Consider the following 11425-nt stretch of genomic DNA (forward strand, 5'->3'; position numbering starts at 1 on the left):
TGCTGGGGACAGCGGGTAGCAAGGTTTATCTCCAACAGAGGGGAGGTTATGGCTCAGGGAGCTGTTCTTTGCTATGGAAAAATGAATTCCAGAGAACAAGGCTCCTTTTCTCCAGGGAGGAGCCATAGAGGGCCCTGGAGCAGCACAAAGGATACTGGAGATACAGCATCCAAGCAGCACTCGGGTGACCTGGCTGTGCTGGGAATGGCCTCACCGCCGGAGGCCGTTGGGGGAGCTTGGGACACCCCCAAACCCTTCAGCATCCAGTGTTGCTGGATGGATGGGAGCTGGGTAACCTGCATTGCGCTTTCGAGTGAGGCATTTGGCTACAAACTGTTATCGCCCCTCAGAGGTGCCGCAGGGGAGCCTACCCTGCCCTCTGTCAGGACGGGGCTAAATCCACCCCAGCAAAGCCCAGGCTCTTTCCCATCGCTGCTCGGAGGAGCTTCTCCATTCCCGCTCCGCCTGCGAGCACAGACCGGGTACCGCTTCCTTCCGAGCAGAACAAGGCCGCGCTCAGGCTCTGCAGAGCCGAGGAGCGGACCCGCTCCCTCACACCGCCATCACCCGGCCCGGGGCGCCTCACCCGCGGCGGAGGCCTCACCCCCCCCACTCCCTCCTGGCGGGGCCGCGGGGCAGGCCGGGACTCACCGCGGAGCTCCTCCCGCGGCCGGCCCGCTCCGGCTGGGGCGCGGCGGCGGAAGGGGCAGGGCGGAGGGCGACGGGGCCGCGCTGCCGCTACCACCGGGCAGCGCTGAGGAGAACCCCCCAGCGCTCCAGCCAGCTGAGGGGACTACAACTCCCAGGAGCCCCCGCGGCCGGGTGCTGGCGCGGGGCACTGTGGGAGTTGTAGTCCTCAGCGTGGCTCGTCCCCCGCGCTCTGAGTGGTTCCGGCGGGCTCAGCGCACTACATTTCCCGTCGGGCCTTGCGGCAGGCCCGGGGTCTCTTGGCGGCGACATTTGCGAGCCGAGTGTCTCCAAGATGGCGGCGTGGGGAAGGAGGCGCGCTGGCCCCGGCAGCACCAACAGCGGTGGCGGCCGGGAGAGGTGAGCCGCGGCTGGGGCGGAGGCTGCGGCGCTGCCGGGGCTCCTCGGACGGGCAGCGAGCGGGACGAGGCGGGCTGCAGCCACCCGGGGCTCCCCGCGACCCCGGGGCAAGGGCGGGGGCCTCGCTGAGGGGAGCGTGGCCAGGCAGGGTGCGTGTGGGGAGACGCGGCCCGGCTGCGTGTGGGGCTGAGGCGTTGAGCTCGCTGGGTCCAGCGCTCTCCCGCTGCGGGCAGGAGCGGGGAGAACCGGTGCCGGGAAGGGAAGGGAAGGTCAGCGCGGCCCGCGGGGTGGCGGTGGCAGCCCTTCCCGCCGGCGGGGATGCGGCGCTCGGGGCCGGGTGGAGGAGGGCCAGCCCCGGGGAGGCTCCTTCCGCGGCTATTTATAAAGGCCGTAAGGGCAGCGAGGAGTCCTCCAGGGTGACCTCCTGCCGCGGCGGTCCCGGCCGCTTGCGGGGTTCAGTGCGGAGCCGCCGAGACCCCCGAGCTGTGGGGACGGGCGCGGTTGCGGCCTGGGCGTTCGCCAGGGCTCGGTAACGCTGTGGCTTTGCCTCTGTCGGGATGGAGAGGAGCAGCTTGGGACGTGCGGGAGCTGTGGAAGTTTGGGAGTCGTTAGTTTTAAAACGGGGAAAGAAACAGAGGAAAATCTTGTCGAGCTGCTTTAAAAATCGGTGTGCACGGTTCTTTACCTACTTAAAACGTCTTGGTTAAAGCCTGCGTTTCCTTACGTTGGCGTTTTCCCTGTTTTGCCCCAGGGCTGACTGATGTAACAAGCGGCTGCCGTTTTTAGTGTGAGTTTTCCTTTGTCCTCCCGCTTTACCGAGACACTCTGATCTATCCCTTCATTTCAGCCTTGGCTTTTGCTTCCTTTTGTTCTCTTGCTATAACTCAACGCTGTTCTATTTGATGGTGTAGCCAAGGAGAGCCACAAGTAGCCCTGAAAACCCTGGCGCTGATGCGAGCTGCAGGAATGCCGGGTGCGTTCAGGGAATTCAAAAGTAATTGAACTGGAAGAGCCAACGGAATTACTGCATCAGCAGAGTTCATATGCAACGACTCGGGATGCCACAGGGCTCAGTGGCATCGTGGTGAAGCTGCCTGCCCCCAGTGCTGGCTGAAGCCCATGAGGTGTGGAGTTTCCATGTGGCTTTTCCTTGCGGTAGGCCTGTCCTCCCAATAGAAGTGAAGGGGGAAAATAGAATGGAAAAGAGCACTTAATAACTTCAATGAGAATCGATGCTGACTTAAGAGTGAGTTGTTACTTTGGAACTTCATCTGTGAAGCATACAGTAATCTAAGTGCAGTTTGAGGTGACTCTTTTAAGCTATGATTACTCTTGATCTTATGAGCAAAACCACTTAATCATAAACTTGTAGTAGTTTTCCTTTCCCAAGCAGTATATAGTGAAGTATGAGAAAGCACAGAAGTGACATGAAACAACACATGCCCTGTTGGCCCGTGTGTCACAATCCCCATCAAAAGATGATGGTTCTTGTCGGTGTCATCCTGCATGGACGTGATGGAAGATCATAGCTGTAATAGTTGCTGGGTGATACCAGCCTCGTGCTACTTCTTCCTTGCAGCTGCACAGGTGGGGATGCACATGCCTGGGCCTCTCCACCATCCTAAATCACACCTCCTGATCTCATCTGGCTGCTGGCACCTCGAGTCGTGCATCAGTGCTGGCAGGCCTGATGTCAGCCTTTGATGACATGTGGTTTTTATATGGTGAATGCAGTTCCCTCACTGGGCAGGGTTCTTGTCCATAGACACACGTTCCTTTGAACTGAATATGCTAATCCAGCTTTCCTCCTAAATGAGCTGCTTCAAGGAGGTTTTAGTTGTCAGCCAGTGAGTCTAAAAGGCATCTGTGTGTTGGGAGGTGCTGTGAGGAGACTCAGCAGTGAATAAAATCCTGTCTGCTGTTAGAGCAGCCCAGCCCTCGTTTAAAAATACCCCAGCCCAAACAGCGCAGCAGCTCTATCTGTGGAGACTGTATCCCTTCATAAAGGACTTTATTGAGAGAAAGAAGTCAGTGGTTGGTCCAAAAGTTCTTTCCTCAATAGGAGTCAATGTAAGGACGTGAATTTCAAAGGATGTTGCTGTGAACCCCAGCTGGTGCTGAAATAGCGCAGTGAAAATAACCCAAAACACTGAAGAGAACCGACTAAATATTTGTTTTTCTTCATTCTGGATAGACTCTTTAATGGAGCCTGACTAAAGGCAATTGTTCATCTCTAGACCAAAACAACCTTTTCTATACAGAACAGGCACTGAATTGTGTTTAGTGTTTTTTGTATGACATTCAGCACGATGCCTGCCAGGACAGAAGACAGAATGGCATTTGTTCCCCTGGGTGATGTGCTAACGAACTCCAGAAAGAGCAGCTTTAATGTCCTCCCTGCTGCTTGCATTGGCTTCTCTGTGCCCTTAAAGAGGGCTCTGCTGTTGCTACCTGCACTGCTCGGTTTTCTGGTACTCTGTTTGCTTACAGCAATGATTGACCTGTTTCCATTAGTCTGGCTAATCATTAATTGACTTAAAATTGACACCTCCTTTTTGTCTCATGGCTGGAGTGATTTGCTATGCTCTGGTGATGTTTTCCTTAGTGTTGTCTTCCCTTACTGAGGCTGCTTGAAGATCTCACCTGTTTCCCTCTTCTCTTTCTTTCCCCATTTGTGTTTAAGGCACATCTTTTGAGCACAAGTCTTGCTTTATTGCTGTGCTTTTCCTGTTCTTCCTCTGCTTTAATGCATGCATTGACAGCCTGTTGAGAACGGCCTCCTAGGCCTGACAGCCGTGGCTAATGGCCTGAGACTGGTAGATTATGTGGACACTGAGCAGAGAAACAATTCTTCATGTGTTTAAGCTTGGATGGGTCAGTGTTTTCTGTGCACCATATCCTGGAGCTCTCCTGAGGAGCCAAATACAGTTGAATATAAGGTGGAGTATTTCCACTGAGGATGAAAGCCAGACCACAGCTCATTCCTTATTCTTGGGATGAAGTTTCAAGAAGGATTTACATGGGAGATGGGGAGTTTAGTGTTTGAATTTGTCATGTCTTGACTTTATTGACTTACTCAAGCTTGGCAGAGAGGCTAAGAATGACCCCAGACACTTGCTTTGGCCATCTGTAACGTGCTTTTGCTGCAGTTCACTTGCACAGCAACATGAAGTCCCACTGCTGCATTGCTAGATGAGATTGTGTGTGTGCTGCTTGTGACAGTTGTTATCACACTGCTGCAAGCCTCTCCTTTCTTACTTTTCTGACTACTAATCATTTGTTGTTAATCTCAATGTGTGTTTGGTGCTCTCAGCAATACTGTTGGCCAGGAACAAAACTTGTCCTGCATATTATGGGAGGGGTTTAAGAAGAACTGCTTATGCCCAGAACCTGTGCTTTGTGCAGTGAGAGATTGCTTCTAATCATGCTTCTCAACACTTTGCAGAACTGAGATAGCTGGACAACAGGAAACCCTCACCAAAAGGCTGTCTGGTGGATTGAGGAACACCATTAGGCTGAGGGCAACAGCTCAGTCCTTCTCCCCTGCAAGTGGACAGTAGAAGGGTGAAGGATGTTGTCATCTACCCTGTTCTCAGCACTCTCTTCCTTTCTCTTTTTGCCACTTGGCACCTGGCAGAACACATTGAGCAGCACTGTGGCTCCTCCTTATAAAAGTATTTATTTCTTCATCCATAAAACTACCTAATTGAAACTTAGAATTAAAAGACAGGCTGCTGTTTGCAAGAGGCAGCTCAGGACACTGCTCCCAAGCTGAAGGCAGAGAAATGGAGCTGCTTTGAGGCCTGCAACTGGGAAACTGCTGGAGTGGCTCTTTGCAGGCAGCTGCAGCACCTCTCTCCTGTAGCTCTCGATATTCCCATGTTAGGAAGCTAATCCACACGTAATTTGAAGCTTGCCCTATAGCTGAGCAGACACTTCTGCCCCTCCTGCTGGTGGTAGCTCTGTTAACAACCCATCCCTTATAAATAACTTTGGCAATACCGAATTTGACAGCAGTGATTTTAAATGGTTTTCATCTTGCTTTGCAAGCCTAGAATGCAGGAAGCTGCAACAGGATAAACCATTTGGATATAAGGTCTGGAATTGTTCTTACAGAGAAGCTGTACAACTTCTTAACTTGGCCCTCTTTATTTGGGGTGGGGAGACAGGTCCTGGAAAATAATCTGAGTGAATAATTAACAACTGCTTTTAGGTTTTGTCTGTGTAGTAAACAGCACATTGGGTTTCTGCATTGGGTACAGCATTTTGTGGCTCCTGGAGCTAAGCCCTCTCTGTCACTGGTTATTTACTGTGTAAAATGGAGTTGATATAAAATCACCACACTTCACAATGGGGGGATGCCAGCCTGGAGTTCTTGCATAGCTCTGCGCTTTTGTTTCCCATCTCTGGGGGTGGGGGACAAGCTCCAAAAGGCAAAAGCCTCCAGCATTCCAGCAAATCCCATTGCTTTCACTGGGTTTGTTCATGTGCAGCTGCTGGCTTCAATTGAAAAGCTGTGTCAGGAGAGATTGCTGCTGGGGATTGAAGTCCTGGGTCCTTCTTTGCATGCCAACGAGGTCCAGAACCTTCCCAAGCCCACACATCTCATCTGTGTCTCTTTCTATATCAGTCTCCAGCTTTCCATCCTCTCGGGCAGCCAGTTCTTGATGGCAGTAGTACGTGCTGAACCCCACTTCCCCTCTTACAGAACTGGAGCTTTTCTGCTTGTGCTGCTGACTCCTCATGTGTCCTATTGTTTGGGCAGCTCATTTTTCATGCTCTGTCTGTTGGTTTTGGATTGCACATTTGCAGCTTCAGCACTGTGATGGAGATTGAGTTTGATATTAGAGGAGTGATTTGGAGAAGCAGCGTAGTTTGGGGGCCACACTATCAGGGCTGAAGCCTTTGTACAGTTTAGTTCCCAGTGCTATTTTGCCTTCAATAGAGTGTATTTTAAGTTCTGCTTGTTTTGGCTTAGGAGGATTGTGTTTTTCTTGACTTTGTCGTTACAAAGCCCCAGAGCCAAAAGATTCCAGAAGAGATGGACAGTACTGCCTGTGGCTAAAGCCTGTTGGATTCCTGCTCTCTTTGACAGGTTGTTGTGGCTTGTGGTCTGGCTCTGCCTGTACATCCCAGGGAAAGGAAGAAAAGGGGTGTTCAGAGGGGAAACCAGGCAAGATGTGAGCAAGAAGAAATGAGGCTGATGGGTTAGTGCCTCCAGTGAGCCTGGAGGAACGTCATGCAATGCAGTTACTTGATTCCTAGAGTTAGAAACCCAGTTTTCCATGGCTTTGTACAGGCAGGGATGAAATGGGCTTGCTTCACCCTTGTTTTGCCATTGATAACAGGGAGACAACCCCAGGGTGATTAGACTGTTGTGCTAAGCCTCTGCAGAGTTCTTAGTTGAATTTGGATGCTGCTTCTCTGCATGTTCCTATGCGTTACAGAACACTGAAAATCCTCCTTGGTAGGAAATAGTAATTTTATCTGGGGGGGTTGTGTTAGCACTGGGTCAGCTTCCAGCTTCAAAATGCTTTTCAGCAATAGCTTTTCCCTGAAGTCATTCATTAGGCCTTAGCAAGTGGTTTCACACAGTCACTGGTGTTGATTTACAGTTACCTGAAGTCTCAGCTGTAATGAAACCTGGAGTTTGATTTGGAAGAAGCTGCATTTGGGACAGTTGTCATCAAGGAAAGAAAACCCTTGGCAAAAACCCATTTAGCCGTTGTGTTCTTAATGTACCAGTGTAACTTGGTTAACTAGTTCTTGGTTAACCACCTTTGTGTTAGCTGATGCATTCAGTTCTATTAGGCGTGTAGAACTCTGTATAGGTGTTTCATTATTCCTCCTTAAACCGCTTTCCAATTCACTGCAGAACCACAGAGCTCCTCAAATCCTGTACTGAAAGAGTTAATCCTTATTTTCCAACCAGTATCTGCCTTAAAGAAGCCCCTGGCATAGACATACACAGCATTCCAGTGGAGTTTTATTCTCTTTCTACCCATGAACAGGCCAAGGGGGAAATGCACTGCAGAGACCTCAATAGCTGGCTTGTCAGTTGAGTTTTCCTTGTAGTTGATATGCATTCCAGGCAGACTGCTAATGAAACTGCTTATTCCTTTGCTTTGAGAGGCTGGTGTACCTCAGGTCCTGCTGTTTGATGTGTTTGCTGCTCTTCACACAAGCAGCTACTTCTGGCAACAGCTTGTAATTTACTAATAGCCTTGATTACAGTTGCCCACTGCACAACACCCTGTGCAGCATGAATGGAGCTGCATATTAAGGGTAACGTCTAACACAGCAGCTTGTGAATGTGGGTTTTTCTCCCTTATTTTCCAGTGCATGCACACAAGTGCCATTGTATTAATGGAGTAGAAAGTGGTGGTTTCAGTCTCCCTCTCAGCAGAGTCCTGCCTCTTGGTATGGAGAGGGTCTCAGTGTGGTTGGGATGAGATGTTTTGTCTGCTGCAGGATTTGTTCTCCTCCTGCTGAAGGAATCTGCTGGATATTTTTATCCTCCAGAGGCCGCATGCTCCGGTTAAGCACAAGTATGTCAGGAATAATTATTTCCTCTCTTCAAAGGGAGCATTTTGCCTCCTCATGGATGGGGTTTTGTTCTTTCCCAGCGCAGGTAAACAGTCACCGGCCTGTTCCTTAGCAGTCTGTCACATGAATGTAGCTGCAGCAAAGGCGACGTGTAAGGAAGGTGGGAACTGATGTGCCTTCAGGTAGCTAAAAGCTGCAGCTCAAATGGGGCCTTGTGAATGCCCTGTCAGTAGGAGCATGCTCTGAGGTGAAGTGAGCAGCTCTTTCTGCACTGGTAAAGCCTGTTTGGGTTAAAAACACCTTCCTGTCTTGCTTTGTTGTGTCCTGTTTCAGGAGAGGCAATGAACCATTCCATAGCAGGGTGCTCTGCTACCTTTTCCACCTTCACTTCCAGCAATGCTTCTCGGCCGTCCTTGTTAAGGTTTACTATGGATTTACTGTGGAGGACTAAGTAGCAAGCTGCATCAATGGCAAGGAGGTAGTTATTGTGAGGGGGAAGCAAATCCTTATCTCTTTAATTTGACCTCCTGATGCATCCATCAAGTGCATCAGTCTTATTTTCTGCTGCCAGTCTTATTTCCTATGCAAACTCCTCGGGTCTTTGTGGTTGAGTTGTTGATGTGTGTGGTCTCTAAGGTGGCACTCCAGCATCTCTGGAGAAGCTGATGGGGTACCAGTGTAAGGAACCATCTCAGGACTGTTGACAACATCCTGTTTGTTGTTGTTCTCCCTCCTTCAAGTTAGGAAAAGGTAAGGAGAAATACCGTGCCTTATATTGGGGTGACTTCATGTACAGCAGGCATAATCAGCTGATGTGAAATGAGACGAGTTTAACAGCTGCTTGTTGTGGAACAGAGACCTCGAGGGGCTGCCCATCCTCACTTTGGGATGTTCCTCTTGACTTGGAAGCCCTGTAGTTTTAATTCCATGTTTCCTATTAACAGGGTCACCTTGTCCTCCACGGACTGTTACATCGTGCATGAGATCTACAACGGAGAGAACGCTCAGGACCAGTTTGAGTACGAGCTGGAGCAGGCCCTGGAAGCACAGTACAAATACATAGTGATAGAGCCCACCCGCATCGGGGACGAGACCGCGCGCTGGATCACGGTGGGGAACTGCCTGCACAAGACGGCCGTGCTGGCGGGTACCACTTGCCTCTTCACCCCTCTGGCCCTTCCAGTAGATTATTCTCACTACATCTCCCTGCCTGCTGGTGTGCTGAGCGTGGCTTGCTGCACCCTTTATGGCATCTCTTGGCAATTTGATCCCTGTTGCAAGTACCAAGTAGAGTACGATGCCTATAAACTTTCCCGCCTGCCCCTGCATACGCTCACCTCCTCCACCCCGGTGGTGCTGGTGAGGAAGGACGACCTGCACAGAAAGAGACTGCACAACACGATAGCACTCGCTGCCCTGGTGTACTGTGTAAAGAAGATCTACGAACTCTATGCTGTATGACTCCAGCAGGGAAGAGAGAAACCCACAGAGACAAAGTGTATTAAGACTCCCGCAGTAACATTTTGTTTTTCCTCTTTTTGAGAAGCAGTTGGAGACTGGGAAAGGATTTGGTTTCATAAGAGATGTTATTTTTCAGATAACACATCACTGGTGCACCGAGGTTTTTCAGTTCTTCTCAGTTACACTTAAGGTGTGGATGTGTGGTGACTTGAGAGCTGTATGTTAGGCCATGGGAGTCCAATCCAGCAGCAGCATGTCGAAAGCGAGCTATAGGAAGAGGGGGTGTGAGAGCTTCTTCTACTTCTTTATTATTATTTTTTTTTGGGGAAACATTTAAGTATCTTGTTTAATTGTATTACACAGAACCAGCCAGAAGTTATCATTGACCATTAAAGGATGAGAATTTCAACTGCTTTTTGCTCTCTCGTTACTGGTATCGTAGTTCCTTTTCCTTGCAGGGGATGGAGACTTTGCTGTGAGGATGCCAGTGGTGATTGATTATCTGTGCTCACACACAGACCTGATGCACTCCTTGGCCCTGTGGCAGTGGTGTCCATGGACACTCTCCATCTATTGAAAGAGTTGTAGTGTTGCTTTCCTTCTTGCTTGCCTAGTTGTGTTTCTTGGAAGAGGCTAACTTGGTACCCCAGTGCTTACATCCTTTTGGCAATTGCTTAAATACAGATGGTTGGGGCTAAATGGTTCCAAATCCTTTGCTGCCCTCCTCCAGCCTTTACTGCTCCAACTGTTGAGTTTCCAGCTACAACCTCATCCTGCTCAGTTCTTGTTCACGTTCTTCCTAACGTGGATCCGTCTCTCCTGTGCAGCTGAGCACTGCAGAGGTGCGAGTTGGGCTCTCACCCTTGTGCTTTGTTATGTGCTGACACTTGGGGGCTGCGCCCTGACTTTGCAATTCCACTGCTCCCGCTTGGAATGTGCGCTTCTGGAGCTGCTGCTGCAATGCATCCATGTGCTTGCATCTTGTAACTATTACTTGGAATATTAGGATCCACTCTTGTGCATTAATTCATCTTTTAGCTCAGAACTGTCAAAATCTTGTTCTTAGAATGGGAAATACTGGTTTTGTCAGTTCCTTTCAAAAGCTAGGGTCCTGCTGCCTAAAACCTCCTCCTCCCACATGGAAACCAGGCGTGGTTTGCATTTCCAAGGCCAGTTTGGCACAGCTTCAAGTGTTACAATCTGAATACAAGAGCAAAGCCCTGTAACAAAACCTGCCTGCACGCAGGCGTCCTGCTTGCTTGGAGCCTGACCTCCACTGTGAGGCACTGACCTTGGAAAGCAGTCTCATGAGGTCAAAACCCCACATTCAGTAGCCCTGTCTTTATCTTCCCTATCTGCAGCAGCAGGCACTGAGGCATCCTCCAGGCTGCAGTGAACGTTTCTGGCCATGCTTCCAGCTCGTGCTTTGCTGCTGATGTGGCTTTTGTGTCAGCAGGGCACCCGTCCCAGTGTGTGTGCTGGGCAAACTGGGTTTGCTGGGAGTCCTGACCACGTGCTTCTACCCCTGAGGCAGCCAAACCTCAGCAGGCACATGGGTGAGAGGAAACACCAGCGGCATCCAGATGTTCCTAGGTGGCAAGAGCCCTTTGCTGGTACAGTGGCTGAGTTGTCTCCCTCCAAGGTTAAAAGAAGCAGGGATCCAGCTCATCTCTATTTATAGCAACAATGTACAGTCGCCTTGGCAGAGAGGAGAGGAAGAAATGCAGCTACTTCATCTTCCTGTGGTTAGGCCAAGTCTGCTGGGCAAGCTGCCCCTTCAGGCTGACGTTTGAAGTGCTGTCTACTGGATGGATTCTAATCGAGTGGCAGAGCTGCCGTAGCTGATAACGTGCTTTACTACTGAAATCCCATTGTGCTGGCCACACCAAAGACATTCCTGCTCTTCATTTTAAGCCAGGGTAACTGTCAGGGTGAGTTCCTTTTCTTCACTAAACCCCTGTGGTCCTGCCACTTTCTTGTGTTAAGCTTTCCCTTGCCTGGAATGATGGCTATGGCAGAAGGACTGACCCTCAGCAGGCTCCTGAACTGCCTGGCTTGCAGCAAAGACTGGAGTTAAGAATGGACAAGTGTCCTGTGGTGTTTCACTGCAGGAGGGAAGGTGAAGTCAGCTCAGCTCTCACAACAGGTAGGTCTGGTTGAAGAACTCACCCTTTGCTCCATGCTGAGGTGCAGAGGATATGGATGGGGTAAGAGGCCTGTTAATGGAGCTAAAGTGCTTGGTGACATCCTGGCTGTTAGCGAATCAGTGCTGGAACCACACCAGGTGAGCTGGGGGGGTATTAAGAGGGGTTTCAGGTTGTGTTTTGGGGCACTGCATGAGGTGGGGGCTGCATTTGCTGACCCCCATTGC

At 50.4% G+C, this 11425-nt stretch overlaps 1 protein-coding gene across 2 annotated transcripts; it reads left to right on the forward strand.

The window, feature by feature from the left end:
- Positions 1 to 894: 894 nt before the first annotated feature.
- On the forward strand, positions 895 to 9463 carry TMEM11 (transmembrane protein 11). Of its 2 annotated transcripts, XM_061346009.1 has the most exons (3): positions 932 to 1047; positions 4493 to 4603; positions 8538 to 9463. In XM_061346009.1, the coding sequence occupies exons 1-3, from the start codon at positions 983 to 985 to the stop codon at positions 9052 to 9054; spliced, it is 693 nt and encodes a 230-aa protein (XP_061201993.1). In that variant the 5' UTR covers positions 932 to 982; the 3' UTR covers positions 9055 to 9463. The 2 variants fall into 2 exon arrangements, with proteins under 2 accessions (XP_061201996.1, XP_061201993.1); XM_061346012.1 differs by lacking the exon at positions 4493 to 4603 and having other exon boundaries at positions 895 to 1047.
- The last annotated feature ends 1962 nt before the right edge of the window (positions 9464 to 11425 follow it).

The sequence above is a fragment of the Neopsephotus bourkii genome, unplaced genomic scaffold (genome assembly GCF_033783945.1).
Source record: "Neopsephotus bourkii isolate Nb327-2 ecotype Australia unplaced genomic scaffold, CSIRO-AGI_Nbou_v1 NB_39, whole genome shotgun sequence".
Taxonomy (NCBI): Eukaryota; Metazoa; Chordata; class Aves; order Psittaciformes; family Psittacidae; genus Neopsephotus; species Neopsephotus bourkii.